At 43.3% G+C, this 23,193-nt stretch overlaps 1 protein-coding gene across 1 annotated transcript; it reads left to right on the forward strand.

Moving 5' to 3' along the window:
* The first annotated feature begins 209 nt into the window (after nt 1-209).
* On the forward strand, nt 210-1,353 carry GNPNAT1 (glucosamine-phosphate N-acetyltransferase 1). Its single transcript, XM_078674768.1, has one exon. The coding sequence runs from the start codon at nt 342-344 to the stop codon at nt 900-902; it is 561 nt and encodes a 186-aa protein (XP_078530894.1). The 5' UTR covers nt 210-341; the 3' UTR covers nt 903-1,353.
* The last annotated feature ends 21,840 nt before the right edge of the window (nt 1,354-23,193 follow it).

Below are 23,193 nucleotides of genomic sequence, written 5' to 3' on the forward strand. Positions count from 1 at the left end.
GCTCGTCGCCAATGGTCTGTATCGGCCTCTATTTGATTAGGCTCGCTGCCACGCTACAGTTCTTCAATAAAAATCCCGGCGTTCCGCTACTGTACTCCTGCCGTCAGAGTTCCTGCTTCCCCGTTGGTGCAATGGCTCTTTCGGTTGGCTCCTGCCCCTCTCCGTCACGCTAGGGGCGCGGCTTGTTTCCTACCTATTTTACCCTGCGGTTGCGCGTGTTTCCCAATGGGTTGACACACGCCGCGCTCCAGGAGCCGGTGCCCGCCGTGCCACGTCAGAGGCTCGCGCTCCTGCCGGGCTGGTATCGGCGACCGTTGCTGGACACGTCGCCGCTCTCTGCCATGATGCCGGACGACACGCCGCTCTTCGACCCCCGGCTGCTGCTCGACCTGGACTGGAGCCTGAACACGGCGTCCTTCTCGCCGCCCATCTCCCCCGCCGAGCCCGGCGCCGGGCTGTCGCTGCGGCCGCTCTGCCGGGCCGACCTGGGCCGCGGCTTCTTCCAGGTGCTGAGCCAGCTGACCGAGGCGGACGGCGCCAGCCCCGAGCGCTTCGCCAGCACCTTCGAGCACATGCGGCGGACGGGCGACTACTACGTGGTGGTGGTGGAGGACACGGGCCTGGGCCGGGTGGTGGCCACCGCCACCCTCATCGTGGAGCACAAGTTCATCCGGGGCTGCGCCGCCCGCGGCCGCATCGAGGACGTTGTGGTGAGCGACGAGTGCCGCGGCCGGCAGCTGGGCAAGCTGCTGCTGTCGGCGCTCACCCTGCTGAGCCGCCGCCTGGGCTGCTACAAGACCACGCTGGAGTGCAAGCCCCTCAACGTGCCCTTCTACCAGAAGTTCGGCTTCTCGCCCTCCGAGGAGACCTACATGCAGAACCGGTTCGGCCCGCAGCTCTGACCCCAGCCCCCAAGGCGCGGCGCACTTCTAACCCTAAAAGGGAAGCTGGACAGTCTGCCCCAAAAATAGGGGGCCAAAGCTTTATTCCCCCACAGGTCAAAACTCTATCCACCCTCGCCATATAGGTGGCCAAAGCTTGCCACCCACCCCAAATGGGAACCCACGGCTCAGCTTGCCCCCCCCACCTCAAATGGGAATCTAAGGCTTTACTCCCCTCAAAATAGGACCTCATGCTTTACACCCTACTTTTGGGTTGTTGGACACGTTACCTGTTGCTGCAGACTCTGAACAGAACTTGTTTTACATACAATTGTAGATATTATCAAATGATGATGGTACCGAAGCTGCTTTGAATATTAATTTAAGATGTTCAGTTTAGAATTACGGGAGAATGTTTTAAATTGAGATTTGTTTGTACCCAGATAATATATTTTTTATTGCATTGGCCTTATGTAACGTTTTTTTATTTGTTTCTTGTCCTCATTAGGGTGCGAACTCGATGCATCTAGCCTATTAACATAATCGTAAGATTTCAGTGGGTATCCTATGGAATTCAGCCACATAGTCTCGGAGTGCCTACGCCCTTTCTGGGTGTATGCTATCCCTGTCCTGGCACACTGTGGGCGGAAAAGTAAAACAAATAGGAGCATGTCGTTTAAGCGCTGAACAGGGATTTGGTTTGCGGCTAAAGGGATGTGCTTTAGATATACAGACGTGTGAGTCAGAAAGGCTTTCCAACAGTTATAGTCGAATGTCCCTTTTTTATTTCCCCGCTCTCTCTCGCAGTTTAACTCGCTGAGTTACTCTAGAATGAATGCAGCCTGGATATTTCGGAATCTTAGTTGATTCTGTTCATCTCTGTCGGTGCGGTGGTGTTCTTGTTCATCCATCTTTGTGTTTGATATTGTGACCTCGTCTTTACTTCCACGTCAGTATATCCTTGCGAAACTCAATGAATGACCATGTGTATACTGCACAATAGGCACAGCCGGTACATGCTTACTTTACTTCCTCCTGGAGAATTCCACATTAGCATCACAAGCGTAATCGGAGTTGCTGTCACTGGCCTGATTTTGTCAAACATTTTCTCCCACTCTTTTGTGCTGCTGAAGCCAGTTGTTTTAAGTGGTATTAGAGGCTGGAGCTGTATTTGGAATCTAATCTTTTCTGGCAGTCTGTTGGAAACTCATGCAACAACAATGGAGGCAGATATGGTTCATTTGTTACTGTGTTTAGTGACCTCGCTCTCAGGGCGTGGGCATTACTCTGCTTCTCACTGGATTTTGTCCTTTTTCTACGCATTTATTGCCTTACTGGCAAAGGGGGCATCTAGCTGTACGGGTCGATAGAATATATCGAAATTTTTTTTACACGCCCCCCCCCCCCCCCGATGTGTTTTACATTGGATTAGGACAGTGGATCCGGACAAACAGTCTACCCTAACGCTCTTCCTAGGGGCGAAGAGTGCTGTTTACTGAGTTTCCAGTAAACTGAATTAGCTGCCTTTTCGATTATATCCACAAGTAAAGCAGGTTTATTCCTCGTTGCATCAAGCATGGCTGATCTGTTTCTCTAGGTTTGTATCTGAGCTAGCATCTTGGTCTGTGTGCTTTTGTAAGTTAATGAGACTTCACACCACCCTGATATTCGAGTGTACAGACACTCGCCACCGTCCGATCCTCCACACAAAGCGGATGCAGTAGGCATTACTTTGCTTTACATAAGCTCAGGGCATACATCCCTAAAAAAAAAAAGTGGGGGGATTAACCAGGTTAGGCAGTATGCAAGTCAAATCATGATGCGCGCCATCACAGTGCATGATGTCTCGAGGCGTGACATTGCACGTGGCCTCACTGGAAGTGACCTCAGATATTAAGACCTCACACATATGTTTATTAGGTATCTCGTGAGCACATATAAGTGCATTATGATATTTAACAATTGAGATTTGGCCCCTGCAAAGGACATCTAAAACGCAGATGACCGCTTTTAACACAGATCATTTTGTTACCTGCTGTTCATAAATTCTAATCCTTGTAAAACACCACAGTGAGGTAAGAAGGACATGTTACTCCTACACCTTGTAACCCTCACTGTCTCGTGTGATCTTGTACATTGATTTACTCATGTACATGATTTATTGTCAATGTGTTTCTTATCAAAAGTGTGGTTTGCAGTTGGAAGCTGGCTCTTTATGTGATATACCAATAATTGGTTATATTGTGTAGAGTCCAGAGATTCCCCCAGTACTGTAAGGGCTCCATTTCAACCCAAACTGCTCTATTTGTGGTTGAGCTGCTTTAGGCCTAACACAGACGTGTTATATACACCATGACTAATAAATGACACACGACTAAAAAAGGATATTCACACCAATTTTAGAAAAATAAGCTACTTTCGAGGTTTATTTTAAGACCAAGATGTACGTTTAAAGGCGAGTATGTTATTCAACAAAAAATACTTTTCACTTTAAAAAGTGGACACTTAGTGCAGTTTTTCAGTTAAGCAATGTTAAACTATGTGAGAAAAACAAGAATGTAGTTTTTGCAGGTAAGTACGTGACTTCAGGGTTTCAGGTCAACCCTGGGCAAGGTTCAAATTAGTACCAAGGCTGCATTACTAGTGGCGGCCAAGTGCAGAGGTCCAATTCTGAGTCTGGTGCCCAATGGAGACTGGGGGCTATTCATGGGTAAGTAAAGCAGTGTCCGGGTTCAATCTCTGAGAGTTAATGTAAGAATGGGGCAGGGGACACAAGACAGCAGACTTGCACCATCAGCAGCACCAGGGCAGCCGGGTGTAGAGCCTGAGACCACACCAGGGATGTTAGGTTGTCAGGGGACACTTCTGAGGTGCCCTTTGGGTAAGTTTTAATAAATCTAACACTGGTATCATTGTGGGTTTATTAGGAGGAGTTGTTTGGTACCAAACACTCCTGGGTTTAGTGAAGCCACCATGGTGTTGGGGAACTATTTGTCGAGTTTCTAGCCCACGTACGCTGTGTGGCTTCCCAGGCTCATACAATATTAAGAATGGACTTGTACATTGTAGGGGCATATCTGCTCATGCAGATATGCCCATACATGAGATATGGTGCACCCTACCGTAGGGCTTGTAAGGTCTGCTAGAGGGGTTACTTAGCCATTCCTTAGGCAGTGCTACTTTGACATGGCACAGTGTGCCATATCGACTTTGTTGTTTTTGTCTGCACCAAGGTATGCAGGCTGCAGTGGCAGTCGGTATGGTGTTGAGTAGGTGTACCTAGGTACCAGGGATACCATTTACTAGCGATTTACGGGGGGGGGGGGAGGGTCTGAAATTACCAATTGTTGTACAGTTTTTGGGAAGGGTCTCTAGCACAGGGGACCCTGTGCATTTTTAATCTAAATAACATTTTCCAAGGAGTAAAAAACAAAACAAGGAGTGGGGCTAGCCATGTCAAAAGAGGCACTTTATCACCGAAGAGTAAATAGCGTTGAACTAGAGACCATTTTGCTGTCCCTTTGAGTCAAAGGGAATCACTGCTCTTTGACCAGACTTCCCTGGAGTTAGTGTGCCAAACCATTCCAGTTCCTGGCCCAATCCACAGTCTCAACTTCCTGTAATCAAGCTGCTAGCCTGAAGTAAATTTGAATTGATAAATGGGTCATTGGTTTAAATGTAAGACAGGTGGCTCACCTGGAGATTTTAGCAGCTGCCAAAGGAAGTTGATGAGCTAAACATGCAACAAAAAGTCGAATTTACAAAGCCAGTAGCCCTGCTTTCACTCTTCTAGTGACTTCAGTTTACTGTTCTAAAATGGACACCCATCTTGAAGCATGAATTTGTGTGAAAGCACAGCGAGGAGAAGGGAGTGGCATTTCCCGGGCCCCCTCCCCCTGAATGAACACATCAGCAGGATATTCGGTCGGAAATTAACGCTGGTGGGGAAGGGATAGAGGAGTTTGGGGGGGGGAGGGGGTTGTGGAAAGTAATGGATGGTCAAGGGGATTTGCTTGAAAACCACATGGGAGAGAGCAAGAAAACGCACTTAAAATGGAGTGCTAAAAGTAGTTATTTTTCTTAGTATGGAAGCATACAAGTCATTCATTCAAATGTATGGCAATAACTATGCTGCCTAAAGGGACAAACACACGAATAGGAAAGCAATCTATTGAATAAAAAGCAATCCCATTGAAATCATAACTGATATTCACCATAGGGCATTCTGTGAATTATCTTTTTATTTGCAGGGATAAACATGGCTTTTCGACTGTTTGAGGCCCACAGGAGTCCATTTGTTTTAGTGGGAAAAAGTGCATGTTTACTTTAAATGGACAAGGAATATTTATTGAAACGCATGTTTCCTTGGAGTTCTTTTACATCAACTCTGAGGTTGTAATTTATACGCTTCTAGAAGGTTTCCCCCCCAGCTTTAACACCTTCAACGTTGTCTGTGAATTTGATTGTTCTAGCTTAACACTAGGCACAAATAGCAGTAACCTGTCCAAGCCCTGGCCTTTCTACAGTTGTTCGTGCTAGAAATGATACAAACAGATCATGTATTATTAAAACAGTCCACAGTATAAGTAGCCTAGTCATGTATGCACAGCATATCAGTGGGAGTGGCATGAAAAATGATTGTAGAGTAAATAATCAACATAGACTGCGGATATCCGTGGGAGGAACCAGGAAACGATTATATAACAACCAGTTGTCATACGAAAATACATTAACTGCCATTTTACGTGTACCAGTGTTATAGAATAAGACATTTTCACCAGAAGACACAGATGAACGACGAAGCCTTTTTAGATAGTTGTACACTGTATGAGTAACACCATTTGGGGTTTAAAGTGGAGAATGCAGGTACGTGCATGGCCTGGATTGGGAGAGACCTGTGTCCTCGTGGTATCGGTGGCTACACTGCCCAAATGCATACGGATCAAACAAAACTACCCATTATCCTGTGCAAGTTGCTTCAAGGTGGTGGTTGTGTATAAAAGGGCATTTGTGTTTTTCCATACAATATACAACCTCTAATTACGAGCTGTCAGTTTTTCATACAGTCTGTGCCCTCTGCTACTCGTCAACATCTTCGTCTGCTGGAAGGAAATTACATTTATAGTGTGTCTATGGCCAGAGGCAAAGCGTGGGCCACGGGGAACTTTTGGGGGATGGTCAGAGTGGCAGCTGGTGACGAAGAATGTGTATCCTAACTGGGAGCCTTGACGTTGACTGCTTCACTTTCAGCACCCTTCTGTGTACCAGTTTTCCTCCATACACTTATATTTAATATTGGTTGTAGATGATTCAACTGCAGGATGGTTGTTCACTCCAAGAAAGGCTTCCTAATTTACTTGCGGACTTTATACTGTCACATGTTGGCACAAGCGAGATCACAACACTGTTCTAGCGGGACATTAGACGCTCACAGTCATCGGGCTTGTTAGGCCTGGCCTGATGTATTGTTACCAAATCTTTAAAATAGAGAGAGGGTTCTGACTCCACCTAGAGCCGAAATATGTTCTTACCTCGTGCTTTTTGGGGTATCATTCCAATTTGCAGTAAGTGCTTCTATTGGAATGCTTGAGGGAACGTTCTAAATCTGATAAGTGCACTGAAATACCACACTGTTGCTCACATAAAATTATTTTATCTCCAATACACATTCTATAAGAAAGCACATTTTAAAACTTTGTTTCCTAGCAAATCCAACAGGGTTGTCCTTAATGTGATAGACAGCAGTGTGGTTTTCAATGTGTGTAAAAAGCATTTGCAAATGTCTGTGTTTACGTGCATTGGCACATTAAACTAGAAAATGCTTCTTTGTGGAAACGTCATTACCATGTCCCAAGTAAAATGAGCAATGACATTACCTGCAGAGCTCCTTTTTAATCAAGGAGGGATTGACCGCAGTAGTTGCCAATGTCCAGTACTTACCCAAAAGGGCAGGGAGCTGACTCCAATCAAGATGCTCTCGGTTCAAAGACTGAATGGTCAGCCAAACATGGCAGTGACATTTTTGCAGGCTTGCCTAGAGGGGCTGAGGCCACACCAAAAGGATTCTGGATTTGGTAGGATAGAGTAATATAATAATATTCACACTAGGGATCGGCCCTACTAGGTGCGTACTAATCCTACCATTACATTAATTCACACTGAAGTATGCCTGGTCTTATGATACAACAAGCATTTGCAATGCAATATGTCTCGCAGTTACGCACGTTTAAGCTATTGGCATTGTAAATAACAATGGCTTTTATTTAAGTTTTTAAAAAGAAAACAAAGAAAAGGTATTGTTATTTACAATGTCAATAGCTTAAACTCGCATAACTGCGAGACCTATTGCATTGTTTTTTTAGTTTTACTCCTTGTACCATCAAGGTATATTCATTAAATAAAATGCATCCGGGAACATGGAATGGCGGGACCCACAAGCCAGAAATCCCTCTTTGTAAGAAGATGCAAAGTGGATGAAGGTTTGCTATGGCAACCTCGAGTTCTCACAGATGTTCCAGGCTTCTGCGAGCACGTGTGCATGGGCCTATCATTTGTTTACCCTGACCGTACAACCGTGGCAATGTCAACAGATAGAGGATGTCATTGCAGAACTTTTACTTCCCTAGCCTGCTCTTCTAGCTTGGGGTGGGTGCGAGATTTAACATCATACAATATTCAGGCTGATTCATGAAATGAGGCGCTACCTCTGATGCTCTGTAAGGTGTTCATGAAAGTGTGAGACCTAACCACCCGCATCTTTTCATCTTGTGTTTCCATGTAAGGGAGCACGTGGCGCCATCTTACCTTTCTCATCTTTTGTTGCTGGTTTTAAACGCCTCACACTGTTAAGGTCCAGCCCTTTTATTTAGATTAACCTTTTCAAGTGTGGTTTACAGTAAAATATAGCGTGACGTGGCTTAAATGTTTACAGCAGATTTTTTTTATGTATTCGGGTTCTCTTTGAGTACACACCAGTTCATTTTATAACATATTTGTCGTGCACTAGACATTGAAGCCGACGGGGGGAGGGCTCCCTGTCATTTCTGGGGCTGGGGTGCGTAGATTAGGGGGTTCATGTTTTCTACGGTCTCCCTGTCAGATCTGGGGTTGGGGGTGGGGGGTCATGCTTTCCACAGGTTACCTGTCCGCTCCCGAGGGCCGGCTGCTTCCATGAAGCTCCCAAGACACATGTTCAGCTGTTATTTGTTTTAGCTCCTGTGTGTCAGTGCACCGTGTAAGCGCACAAACATACCCTGCTCTCTCTGGAACACTCACACTGCTGAGCCTCTCACTCTGCTGTCTGTCGCTCACTCTGCTGTCACTCTCACTTTGCTGTCTGTCACTTTGCTGTCACTCTCACTCTGCTGTCTGTCACTTACTCTGCTGTCACTCTCCCTGAGATATACAGCGGTCTCACACTCACACACGTATCTTTCCCTTGCACACACACTCCCTCAGGCATACACAGCTGCCTCTCTGTTACCCATACACAAATGGAGGCTGCTGTCTCTCACCCTCACACACCGTTGTGAAGCGCTCTGACACCTTCGGGTAAAGTCCGCTATAAAAACGCATAAAACATAAAATAAATAAACGCTGCTGTATCTCCCTCAGACAGACACACCTGCCTCACGCACACTGCTGTCTCCCACGGTCTGTGGCTGCGCCGGGCACGGACTGCCAGTCATGTGACCTTCTGGATGTGGCGCTGAGTCACACGGGCAAACCCTCCAGGACGGCGGCACCTGGGGTCGGACTGGGACAGTGAATAGACCCGGCACCTAAATAAACGCGGACCATGCAAATGTTACAATACACGTTCCTAATGGAGAATTAAAAAGTAAAAAAAAAATGCATATGAAATGCAATAACGGTAGCGAGTGGCCATGCAGCACTTTGCAGCTACTTCCTACTTAAACTAGCGAGACCTAACAAAGCATCGTGACGAAGCTTCAGAGAAGAAACTTCTTCACGACAGCCGTAATGCAGGCTACCATGTCCGGAGGGACCGTTCCGAAAGCAGACAGGGTGGCAACGGAAAACCCTCCTTTCTAATGGGAAGCCAGTGTTTACCATGAACGCTGACGCTACCCAATAGAAAGGAGGGGCGGGGCTTAGGCTCCCTTTTCAGGGCTCGGGCGTACGTCACACACTGCAAAGCAGTGTGGGCGGAGCCAAGAGTCCTATAATCAGGGTCTCCGAAAAGCTACCCAAACATTCCTGAATGCTCGTGATTTTTTGTGTTCTTTTTTTGCCATCTGCATGGCAATTGGGCATCGCATGCCTGTCTTTTTAGAAGACAGCACGCAATAGGCCATAGGGTGTAGAGTTGCTCCACTTCCTGCATATTCCGTGCGGACACGAGCAGCAGAAAGGCATATATCATCAATTACCAGCTGTCAGGGTCCGTGGTAATTGAATCCAGATGCTGGGCGCGCATTCAGCACTCTCCAGTTACTTTTTTTTTCCAGCTGTGTGTGCGTGCATGCTGGCTCCCTGCCAAAGTTTGTGTGTCTAGTTGATGTTGACTCAGATCGGCACTGCTTCAGGCAAGTCAAATTCCGTTAAATGTCCGAGTTCTCAACACATCAGAACGATGACTTATTCCCACCTTACAGTTAGTATTTATTCCGCTTGTACGTACATTGTAGATGTCCGTCTATTTACAACCAAAAGCATTATTTTTATATTGGCGCAGAACGATACTGCTCCCGGTAAGTCACATTCCGTTAATACACAATATTAAGAACTGCATACGTGATTACAGTAAATGCCGTTAATGCTCTTAAGCACTTTTTTAGCTGGTGTTTTCAGCGATCACAGTTGTTTTATAGTAACAACTACCACTCCCACAAGGCACAGTAGTTTTTAGTCCCGTGACTAATAGGAACTCTATTAAACTTTGAATGGTATCATTACGCGGTAAATACAACGGGCGAGTATAGCGGTTTTTGGCAAGACGCGATCACCGCTTTAATACAGATTAGCTGAGGTACGTTCATGAGGCATTTATAAGGTATTGGCAAAATTAATGGTCCAGGCTTACTAATTATTCACGGCAATTCATGAATAAATGTTGTCGTTTTTTTTAAAGGCACGATTACTTACGAGCGTGTGAAGGACCGTTTATTTTCCAGACCATTGGATTATTTTTTTCCCGCTATCACAAGGTATGTCAATTAAGACACGTTTTTTTTAAGACACTCACTAATGTGGATGTAAGTTTGGAAATGACTGGAGCACCATATTTCTTACAGATGATTATGAAATCAGATGATTCGGCAATTGCATAGAAAAAACTTCCCTGGAATTCGTTTGGTCAGCACCTGGTCCTGCTTTAATCAGGTCAGCTACATTCTATACCTATTTGAGGGTGTTATCGGAGAGAGTAAGCAGCACAGCACTTTTCAACTCAGGTGGCAATAGTACATTTGTTGATGTATGTACAACCATGCAACATTTGTATCAGTGCTCCCTTCACACCTTGCCATAGCCTTGTGCTCCAAAACGCTTGTATTGATCATCACGGGTTCAAACTGTGTGATCCTGGACACATCGCCCACCCCTCCTTTGTCCCCGATCTCTGGCAAAGGTGGGAGCGCTTAGAAGCAAGCGTATACCCGTGTTAAGCAGCATATATGGAACTGGGTCGGTACATTGGCAGCTGTGGCTAGCGCCCCCCCTTCAACACCCTCACAGCTCCCCCATCCCAGATGTAAGTCTCCCGCGCCCAGTATTGGCTACTTTACATGTCTCTGCCTGGGAGTTCATTCCGTGCACACTTAGCTGACGTCTCAGGGCAGGGAAGGATGTGCGCTGCCACGGTGCCACCCACTCCCCCCCCACCCCACCCCCCGCTCTCATATAACACATGTAAGTACGTGCCTGCGGTGGCCCTGTCTTTGCATTCCTATTTGCATTCAGAGCTCTTGTAAGGACATTTCATACTCCCACAATTTAAATCATTCCTCAAGGTAGAGCTTTGTGAGTTTATCAGGAGCCCGGGAAAGGGTACCAGCATGCTACAATAGAAGTCGGACAACTCGGTGGGTCGAGTGCCTGCTACAGAGATCTGAGTAACCTGCAGGGGTAATATTCAAATATAGACAGGGCCAACTTAGATTTTCCTCCTTTGGAAGTTGATGATTATGAGTCGTTAGATTTTACAATGGAAAAAACCTTTGTTAGCAGGACTGCAACAATGGCAAGTTGTGCGGCAGCAGGGGCTCTATGAACGCACACTTTGTTGCTGTTACAACCACAGGAAGACTGCGGGGGTTCTCGCAGAGTGAACGCCGACGTGGCCATGTTTAACTGTGTATTTCGCAGCACATTTCACTGTTGTAACCCATGTGTGCAGCACCAGTACTATGAGCCTCTGGTGCTCAGTGCCACAAAGGCTGCAGCACAGTAACTTTCTACAGTACATAAATCCAAGCTTGTGAGCACGATGCTGCGGTCTAGTCCTAGATATTCTTACCAGCCTGCCAGTGCTCTTCAGACTGCAGCTCCTTTCCTCCCCCACTGGAGATCTAATGTAAGTATCGCGCCTGCTGCTGTCCATGGTAGCGTGCAGCAGAATGCCGCGTGCATTAGAGCGCAGCGTGCAGTAGATTGCAGCGTGCAGTAGAGTGCAGCAGCGTGCAGTTGAGTGCAGTGTGCAGTTGAGTGCAGTGTGCAGTAGAGTGCAGAATGACTGCAGAGAGTGAGTGAGTGCAGAGTGAGTGAGTGCAGAGTGCATGCAAAATAAGTGGAGAGTGAGTGCTGAGTGCATAGTGAGTGCAGGGGCAGAGTGAGTGCAGTTGCAGAGTGAGTGCAGGTGCACAGTCATACAGTTGCAATATTTCATATAGATACATTTAATAATGTCTGATGTTACCTACAACTGTGTCAATGAAAACGTTTTCCTTTTCGAATATCAATAAACAACTTTTACTTGCAAAAAGTTTTTTTTTTCCACAGACTAAATCAAAGTTACAAACACATATTTTACGTATAGTGTGTGAGTGTGCAGAGTAAGCAGTATGTGGGATTACTGTACAGTGAGAGTAAGTGTCGAGTGAGTGCAGAGTGAGTGCAGAGTGCAGGTGCAGAGTGAGTGCAAGTGCAGAATGACTGCAGAGTGAGTGTGCCTGCAGAGTGACTGCAGTGAGTGTGACTGCAGAGTGAGTGTGATTGGAGAGTGAGTGCAAGTGCAGAGTGAGTGCAGGTACAGAGTGAGTGCGAGTGCAGAATGACTGCAGAGTGAGAGTGACTGCAGTGAGTGTGAGTGTAGAGTGAGTGCAAGTGCAGAGTGAGTGCAGGTACAGAGTGAGTGCGAGTGCAGAATGACTGCAGAGTGAGTGTGACTGCAGCATGAGTGTGACCGCAGAGTGAGTGTGCAAGGTAAACTGTGTGAGTATGCAGGGTGAACAGTGTGTGACTGCAGGTTGAACAGTGTGGATGTGCAGAGTGAGCAGTGTATGTGTGTAGGGACACTGTGTGAGTGTGCAGGAGACAAACACTAAAACTAAGTTCACCACACATACATAGGACCACACACATAAAAACCACACACACACCACACTCAAACACACACCAGCCTCTCACCACCACAGACTCACCACTACACACACAACCAGCCGTCAGTGCACGCTTTCACCAAGCACAAACACCACCAGCCATCAATGTACGCTTTCACCAAGCACAAACCACACTGTGCGTCAGTGCAGACTTCCACCACGCACACAACACCAAATTTCAGTGCATGCTTTCACCAAACACACAACACCAGCTGTCAGTGTACTCTTTCACTAGGTGCACTTGCCACCAGCTGTCAGTGCACCCTTTCACCAAGCACACACATTACCAACTATCTCTGTACACTTAACAGGCACACACACTACCAGCCGTCAGTGCACGCTTCCACCAGGCACACACACCTCCACCCGGCACTGCATGCTTCCACCAAGCACACATACCACCAGCCATCAGTGCACAATTTCTACAGGCACACACACCACCACCCATCAATTGTTAACGCATCTACAATGAACTATTGTAGCAATCGCACTATGCTGCACTTACTTTTAAACATATTCATCTAAAGCGCAGCATGCACCATTGCTACTAGTCCAATCCAACACACATATTTCCACTACACACCACATGCATACACTCCATAACACATGGCTACAAGACATTGCCATTTACAATGCCATTACCTCCAACTCAAAAAAATCCGAGACCTATTGCATTTCTAATGCTTGTTGTTTACAAAATCTCTCAGAGGGCAAGACTTAAAAAGGGACTAGAGGCTAGTACACTGTCTGAAACTATACCCTATAAAAATAATAAGTATGGGTGTGATGCAATGAAATTGTTTACATAGAAGGAATCCTTTTTAACCCGTTGACCGCAGCACAAATTCAGCTGTGGTGCGGGCGAATTAATGAGTTGGTGGGGTTCGGATGGTCCCTGGCCATCCTCCACACACGCCCGCTGTGACGTTGGATTGCCAGGGGCCGTCCGACGCATGGAACGGGTTAAGGGCGACAACCCTCACTCACCCGAGGGTGACATGTTTCATCATTGGGTCCCCTCCTCACACCCGACTGCAAGGTCCATGGTGTGGGCTACATCTTCCAAGGTGGGAGGAGCAGAGGTGTTTTGATAAAGTCAGAGAGTGACTAGTGGACCTCTAATTCAGAAGATGAAGCAACCTTATCTTCGACTTTGAACACAGTATATTTCCCTGCCACATGAACCTTGCACTAGTTGTCGGTGAAACAATGTACTGACTTCAAGACTATACTGACCATTAAAGCCTATAATGGGTTTGCTGTTTACTACAGACTACCTCTGCCTAATGTTCCTGTCATCCAGAGGTGTATATCACCAACCGGTTGCCTTCCTCTTCTTGAGGTACAACTATTTTTGTGACATTCCTCCACTATTCAGGATTTTAACCTCTGGAACCTTCTTCCCATACATGGAGCTAGGCCTCTTGAAGTTACAAGGAGCAGTAAATAAACTGCTCTTACCCACAATGGACCTTACACAATCTCATTTCTAACTGTATCATTCTTGCTTGTCAGCTACTGTCTTGCTTGAATTTCTTTCTTCCCTGCCCTTACTCGAGCCTGAAATGGCCAGATGCCAGTAAGAGCAAACAACTAGAGAAAATCTTAAAGAAACTGAAGGCAGAAGGGGCTGCAGGCCGGCACGGTCTCCCTAACTCACTTTTTAAGGAGTACATTGCCTTCTGGGCCAGCTATCTAGTACCCCTTTTTAATCAAATTTTCGGCACTAACATCATACCAGACTCATGGAAAGGAAACCTCTTTCATCCCTTTATACGGATGGAAGCCAATCCTCGCCAAGCAATTATAGGTTAATTGCGCTCATTATTTACTTCAAGACCTGCAAACATGGGCCAACGACAAAAAACCAATACCAAAAACACAAACTAGGTTAAGACGAGGCACGGGGATGCTTACAAATGTAACATTTTGGGGCATCTGCTAATTTAGCTTAAAAAGCAAAACAGCACAAAATCCATGTCCCCCTAACCATATTTGATCGAAATTGGTAGAATAGGGCATCCCAAGAAACCTGCTAAAGGCAAATATAGCACTGTATAATGACACATGGGCTCAGGTTACTATAGAAGATGGCAGCAGAGTAATGGAAAAAAATCGACGATTGGCCGGAAACAGGGATGAGTTCTAGCTTAAAGTTTGTTTAATCTCTACCTCGAAAACTTAGAAAATCATCTTCTACAAGAGGAAAGCCATCCCACTTAGTTTGGCAACAAAGAAAATAGTATGCCGATGATATTGTCCTCTTGAGCCAAAATCAAATTGGCCTGCAATGTACTATGAACACAGTAAAAACCTGTATGGACCAGCAAGGCTTAGAGCTGTACTTAAATAAGACCAACGCGGTCCGCCTTGTCAATACCAAGTATAAGTCATTTGCCTGGACCATCGATAACAAAAAGGTCAAGTTAGCAGCCACATGTGAGTAACAAGGACCCCCTGTAACGTAATATAGTTCTTTGGGACAGAGCAAAACACAGTGGAAAGTATCGTTCCCAAGCAACTTAAAATTCACAAATTTATAATTGTAATACAAAAAATGAATGAGTTCAAAAAGATAAATATAACAATCTTTAATCAAGGAGAACAAATACATTGGTAGTCTGATAAAAACATTACTTTATGACATTTCATTTGGTAAGAAATAATATTCTAAAAACAAATCTAATAACAATAAGTGGCAAAGGTAAAATCTTCGCGCGGTTCGACACAAAGTGTCTTCGTCAGGAGTAGCCACCCATACACCTAAGATTTAATTAAAACACAATTTAGAACTCATTCTTGTAATTTGTTACAATTTTTACATCCTGATCATAGAAGCTATGTTACTGTCTGTCAAAGAAACAAATATACATATAGATAAGTATTTTAATGGCAACGGATTGCATCCAATATCAACGAGTCTTAACTCATGGAGATAGTTCATAGATAGCAATGTGAACAGATGAAAGTGTGGAAGGAAAGACAAAGTTCCCATTGCATGACCTCTACTAGTCAGATTGTTTGTTTCTTACTTTTTAGTCACCCGTGCGGTAACATAGAGAGAAAACATATTTCATTTATATCGTTTACTTGTCATTTTAAAAATGTATGTGGATATTCTTGTAGTAGAGGACCCCTGGATATGATAAGGTCTCACTCTGAAGAATCTAGGTACAACATGGCATTTCAAAAAATAGTTATTATCTTATTAAGTATTACAGGTTTTAAATAAAACTTTTTAAAATAGGGATGACCTACTTTTAAGGTGACCAATGTTGATGCTGATAAAACACTAGAGGAAGAAACTTCTCTTTCAGGTTTTGTATATTTGGTTAAAAGTCTACAAACAACAGATCAAGGGAGACTTGGTAAGTAGTCGAGATTTAAAATCATATTCTAAGTAATATCCTAATATAGCTAACATATATTGTTTAAACGGGACAATGTTATTTTCCTCTATGTAGACATATAGCGTAGCTCTAATAAGCAACTTAGTTCCAGCTGTTAGTTATTACATTAAAAATCATGGGGTCTCCGGGTCTAACTACTCCATAATGGGGTGACGTGAGAATGCGCCTAAAGATAGGAAAAAGTGAAAGTAAAATATCTTATTGCGTTCTCACATGTTACTATTGATTGCCCGTAATATTTGCTTTTTTCCAATTTCTACAATATAAATAATTCTGGATAGTCCCGGGTATTTAAAAAGATGTCACTTGCTGGGCTTACCGTAAAGCAAGTAAAGCTGACCTATAAGTTGCGTACACGTTATGACGAAAGAATTCGTATCAAAGATTGATTTCCTTTATGACCGGGCGAATGCGAAGACACAAGAAACAAAAAAAGGAAGGGGGAGCTAAATATAATGCTTCTTAGAAAGTAAAGAAACATCTTAAGATATTATATAAACTTTAAATACCTCATTATAGATTTGTGTCTTTGATTCGGCAGAATACAGGTCTGTGCACGTTTTGTTTAAAAACTTTCTGATATAATTGTTCTAAAGTAAAGACACAATCAAAATAGAAGGAACAAATAATTAAATTGATGCTAGAGGGAGGAAGAACTACCTAAAGTCTAACAGGAGCAGTAAATACCTGATAAAACTATTCTTCAATGTTGCCGGTATTCGGGTCCGTGCTGGCGTGGATATCGCGCAGTCGACCCGGAAGTGCAAGTCGCGGCTGTTTAATTAGAAGCATATGATAGGTTCATAGAGTTACATGCATCATATGCTTCGTATGCAGCTTACGTTCTGTTATTACGTCTGCATCCACGCTATTGTGGTCCGTTATCGCTGTTTTAGATATGGAAAACAGACTGAAACGTCAGTCCCATACAATCACAGAAACCTATTTGACAAACTATTTATCTCAAACGAAAATACAAGAGTAACAAAAAGATGTAAATTACGGAATGAAGTTGAAAGAAGCTATAAGTCTTTACAGTACTTGTGAAAGGATACATTTTTTGTTATGTAATCTCATTTAAAAATATATATTTTCAAATCAAAAAACGGATTTCAACAAATCGATAAACCAAAAATAAAAAAGTTACACCAATAATAAGCTATTTAATAGCTTAATGGAAAAAGATTTTAAAGCTTTATCTCTGTTGTCTATTTAGCAATTCTGTGGCCTAATAAAGAAAGTTATCTCCAGAATATACACCACGTCTATAATATTATTATGACTCAAAAAATAATAAATTGGTCATAGATATGGTAACATACTCAAGTATATAGGCTATAGACTAGGTACTCTCTGTGTTGGAATGAGATACTTAGATAATTGCATTCTCCCAGGGTAAATCATTGTTTAAGCCACATTTAAACGTATTCAATGAAAAAATCCAGTAGACTTCTCTTTTTTTGCGGATTTGTAATCCGCCTTTATCATCTGGGGTTTTAATTTTTTTCAATATTCGCCAACGAATATCGTCAGATTTGTGGTTGAACTCCATGTAAGGTTTTACTAAAGGTGCCATTGTTTTAGCAGTTTTTATGGCTGACCGATGCTCTGTCAGTCTTGTCTGAAATGGTCTGGATGTCTTGCCTACCTAAATCACAAGGACAGAGGAGAAGATAGATGACATTCTGGGTTTTACAGTTCCAAATCGCGAGTGTACTATCAAATCCTTGATGTTTTCATTCCAGCGATGTGCGAAAAGTGGCTTAGCAATCTTTCTTTGGTCTGGGGTACTATTTAAGAGTGCAAATTAGAGTTTATAATCTGTTTAACTTTAGAGTTTAAAGTGGAGTGTTTTGTGATGCATGCTCGTTTACAATCTGCCTAACTTTTATTCGCATTAAAAAGGTGGTCCCTATCGAAATAGCGAGCCCTTTTATATGACTCCCTAACCAGCCGGTGAGGGTAGCCACAGGCTAGAAATTTCTTTTTCATGGCTACTGCCTGTACATCAAAATCTGAGAGGTTGGTGCAATTGCGCCGGACTCTCAAAAATTGAGAGAAGGGGATACTTTGCTTTTGGCAGAGCTGATGATTACTTTTAAAATGTAACAAAGTATTTCTCACTGTGGGCTTCACAAATAAATCTACCTCTAAAGCGCCCATTTTATGTATTATAACAATATCTAAAAATTCAACACTGTCAGTACTCATATTGGCTGTAAATTTCAGATTATCATCTGTTAGATTTAACCATGCTAAAAATTAATGTAGAGTCTGTTCCCCATCGGTCCAGACAAAGAAAATATCATCTATATATCTGGACCAATGGGAAACCGACTCAAAGAATGGCGCTACCTCATTGTGGATGTATTTGTGTTCAAAATGGGCCATACAGATGTTAGCTATAGATGGCGCCACTGAAGCACCCATACTTTCGCTTTTTATTTGGCGATAGAGTTGTTGTCCAAATTTAAATATATTCTCCGTTAAAATCAGATGCAATCCTGCTTGAATAAATGATTTAGAACAGGGGATATTATGAAGATCCACTCACCTTCTATGGTGATTTTCTCGTCGACGAAGATGTTCTACTCATCGACGAAGGATCCTGAAGAGATTTTGAGGTCGTTTTCTGAGAAACCTTCATCTTATCTCTTGATTTTACCTCCGAAGAGACCTTCTCTTTTTTTGAGGAAGAGTGACCCACTTCAGAAGAGGATGATTTCAAGGTCTTACTAATCTTCTCAGGAGGATCTCCGGATCTATCCCTCTTCTTGGTCACAGGGGTGGACACTTGAGGACTGAGACTTTCTTCTCCTTCAGAAACCACTTCAGATGATGCCTTCAACTTCTCCAACCAAACCAGCAGACTACCCTCTCTATCCTTCAAGGTCTTGGCAGGGAAGGTTCTACAAATCCTGCAGTCCTTGACCTTGTGTGCTGGGTAGAAACAATAGATACACTCCTTATGTGGGTCCTCAAAGTGTAGGCTCTTCTTTCCACATGAAGAACAGGTCAAAGAAGTAAAGCTGGAGGAAAAAAACTGAGCAGAGCTCAGGGAGACTACCTAACACACGAGGTGCGGTAGAAAATCTGAGGGTTTGCCTCTCTGTGGGGAAGGTTCTAGGAGGGGCTGATGCCTGATTGGCTGGCTTCCAAGTTTGGTTCTTTTTGCAAAAGGACTAAGATGGGCTAGTGTAGTGACTTTGCGATCTAATATAACCTATGGTGTAATGTTATTATTACTATAATGTATATATATTTTATTATACCGCGAGACTCTCACCTCGTCGGCGGGGATGATTCTAAGCATGTGAATCTATGAAAGATACCCCAATACTGGATAAATTATATTTATCTATAAACCAATCCACTGCTTCCAGAGCAGTGGATTTCTGTGGATGTTACTATAAAGCGACTCTATACCTATCTGTATCTGTTTGTGGATTACATTTTAAATTTTCAACTTTTAAAATCATGTCACCTGTGTCTTTGATGTATGAATTTATAAGGGGTACAAAAGGTCTAAAAATGTTATCTATATATTTTGACACTGGTTCCGTAGGGGTTCCAATGGTATCCGCGTCTCTAGGAACAGTTTATAATAGACAAAAAGTCCTGGGAAATTTCGGACACGTAATCCATGCGGAATTATGCCTGCTGTTAAATACTCCAACATAAATTCGCCATGAGCTTCCATTCTTTTAAGTTTTTTCTTTAAATTAGATAGTTTATTTATATCATCATTTTCTTGAATGCTTGATTTTGTACCATTACTAAAAGAGCCCCTACTAGAATAGCGAATTCCTCATCTGAGAAACCAAATGTCTTAAGTTGGGCCATTATATACGATTCTTTGTTTGAAAGGGTTAATGCTCAAGAGAAGAAAGTGACACGACTAGAAAAGAGCGGAAAAAAGGGGGGGGGGGTGTTGGGTGGATAAATGAAAGGAAAAATAGAAAAAGGAAAAGGAGCCAGATAACAGCATATACAAAAGATTACAATGGTATCTTACACATTTTCTTTCAATATCAAATATTGTAGACAGACTTGATTATAACTATAGCATACAGTGAATAAAGATCATTAATTTGAAAAACTACAAACAGTCCCGCAAAGACCTGCTGTGGGTAAATCAGAGTTAGCAGCCACAAACAGGTAGATGTCCTCCAAACACTGCCTTCACTAATAATTGCTTTTAAGCTGTGAAAAAGAAACCTCACAGCCCCTTACTCATTGACCTAGTAACTTTAATTGCAGCCCAATTCATTCCAACATTTGCAAATGGTATAGAAGTCAAGCATGGTGGGGAAGCACATGCGCAACAAGCTCCAAACAAAAGCCTACAAATCAGTATTTTTGTACTAAAATAATCATCTCCAGCCGGGGTTCACCTCGAATTTGGCTTAAAATCCCAAACTACTTGAATTAGGTCATGTAAAGAGGAGAGGTCGTCGACATTTGGGCCATAAAACGTGACCATAGAGTATTTAATAGTGTTGATGTTCACGATAGCTATCAGCCATCCGCAAATAGTATTTTGGCTTGTGCTGTGTTCTCTATTAGGATTGTTTTCCCCTTTACATTACAATTTTGATTTGTGCCCGAGTACTGATTGATCCAGCTCTGACCTTTGACAATCCCTTCCCACTCTGTTTTCCGAAGGTGAGTCTCCTGTAGCATTACAAAGTTTTTTTGATTTGATTGTTTTAAGAAGAGCAAAATTCTTCTTCTTCTAGCGGTCACCCATAACCCATTTACATTCCAACTTAATATCTTGAGACTACGGGTAGTGTTAATTTAATTATTTTTATTTTAAAAGGGGCACCCTTACATGGCATGCTTTTATCTCGATAGATTTTCACTACATATGAGGACCTCCTTTTTAATTAAAAATTCCCATTGCTCCCCACCCAGTGAATTATATACATTTGTGCATGTGTGTTCTCTCCTCCCTTTGACCATGTAGGGCATTCTGTTCTGTGTTAATCATGGTTTATTCATTTTGTTGTCTGCACCCAGCACCCAGGGCCAATTAACTTCTGCAATGGAGATAGGTAGAGGCACCAGGCAGGGTTGCCCCCTTTCACCACTAATGTTCAATCTATACATCGAACCATTGGCCAGAAGAATTAGAGGGTGACAGCAAATCACACCTTTCCAATATCAAGATTGGGTTAAGAAAGAGGCTCTGTATGTGGACGACTGTGAGAAGTTGGCCTGGCATATGATGTCCACTATTCTAGTGGGCACCTTGCACCAGTTCAAACAACCCTTATTGATGGTAGGTTTAAGACAACCTTTATAGAGCAGCCTTCAAGCTAAGTCTTGAAGGAATGTAAAGCAGCTTGTTTTACCAGTCTATAATCTCTTGAATGATCAAATGAAAGTACACCACACAAGGTATATATAAAAACAACCCCTCTAGTCTCTTTATGAGGCTAGAGGCAAAAGTACAATACAAGGACTTAAATAGCACAGTATACGTTTTGCGCTAGGGGCCTCACAAACCACATACTAAAAAAGTGGTATAAGAACCACGTGAGGCATAGAAGTGAGGCCTAGGGCCTGTAGAACCACTGGGGCAACCAGGAACCACCCAAGGTAGGGCCGCAGGAGACCCACGGGGGATGTGTGCAGTGTCTAAACACAGCTGGGAATCACCATAGACTTCTATGAGGAAAGTTAAAGTTACAAAGTTAAAGATTTAGGACACTTAGGAGTGGAATGCGAGGGAACCCATTCAGTACTGGACACTTCGAAAGTCAAGACCCATGGGAGCACCGAAGTACTTGTGTTACCTCACCCAGGGAAGCCAGTTGCATAGGTGTCTTCGTGTCGGGATTCGTCTTCGATTCCTATGGAGAGCTGCAAAGAAGTGCTGCAGGCGACCAGGAGCAGAGCAAGGTGTCCGGATGGATCCAGGGGTGGATCAGAGATCTGAAGAACCTGAAAGCAGAGGGGACGGAGTCTGGGTCGACAGGAAGATGCCAGCCGATGTCGGGTGCTTTAAGGTGAAGTAGGTGAATATATACGTGGATGATGTCATCAGTGATGTCATTTGAGATGTCATCAGTGATGTGACTGACCATGTCATGAATGATGTAATATGTGACATCAGCAGCAGTGGATTGCGGGTGCGCGAAATATAGTTAGTACAACTAACTATATAGGAGCAATTTCAATGGTTTTGTATGAGTGAAATGTCCAGCTAACTATAACACCCCTAAAACTTATAGTTTTTTTGAGTGAATTTTAAAGGTTTTTTTAAATGCTAATTCCTAACTATATAAGGCCTGAAACCTATGGTTTTTTCAGTGAATATATATATATATATATATATATATATATATATATATATATATATATATATATATATATATATATATATATATATATTATATGTATACTATATCTTAGTAAGGGGTGCTTACACCAACTTACCCAGGCTGCAAGTGCAGACCTGTGGTGCCATTTTGGAAGGCTTCCCAGGGGTGGCATAATACATGCTTCAGACCCTGGTAGCCCTCTGGGGTACCTATGCCCTTGGTACCTGAGGTACCATATACTAGGGGCTCACAAGGGAACTCAGTAACCAATCTGGTATGTACCTAAAGTACATGCAATCAATTTAGAGAGAACAGCTAGGCTGTGGTCCTGATTAGCAGGGCCACAGCCAGACTAAAGTCGAAAAACCAGTGAAACAGCAAAAAGTGGGGGTAACCATAGGAAGCAGACCCTACTCTCCTACAACGACCTCATGATATTCACACAAGATCTCGTTGGCGCTTATCCCATCATCATGGACACATTAACAGACTTTGGGAAAGTGTCTGGATATTTAATAAATGAGGACAAAAATCCCTAACTACAAAGAATGAATGCTTTTTTGTTAAATTATGCTGGAGGTTACGCACCTCTGAGAAGGGTTCCCTAAACAAACTAAGTTGGATGGAAATCGAGGAATGGTGAAGGAACAAACAAAAGCACTCTCATTCGGAAAATACTTTGGGCAGCAAAAGATGAACCAGGTATCCGAGACGCATGGGCAGGCTATATTGGAAGAGAAGCCTTTTGTCGGGTAACTAACTCTTCAACCAAATATATGTCTCATTTAAATGATAAGAATTGCTTCACAAAGAGAAGGCATGCTTGGACAGTAATCAACTCCCACGGAAGCCTGAGATCCAGGAGTACGTTAGCCCACTTTTTACCGTCCTTAAAACACAAAGTTCATGCTATACCATTTTGGGCACATAGACATCAAATATTCATTCCAACCTAGAAGGGCCTGTCGCCCACTCCATTACGTCGCCTATGCGGATGCAAACAAGAGTAAGT

Source organism: Lissotriton helveticus, chromosome 2_1, assembly GCF_964261635.1.
Source record: "Lissotriton helveticus chromosome 2_1, aLisHel1.1, whole genome shotgun sequence".
NCBI lineage: Eukaryota > Metazoa > Chordata > Amphibia > Caudata > Salamandridae > Lissotriton > Lissotriton helveticus.

Excerpts from the sequence above, each read along its gene's own strand:
- GNPNAT1 (XM_078674768.1), top strand. The coding sequence starts at position 342 with ATGATGCCGGACGACACGCCGCTCTTCGACCCCCGGCTGCTGCTCGAC.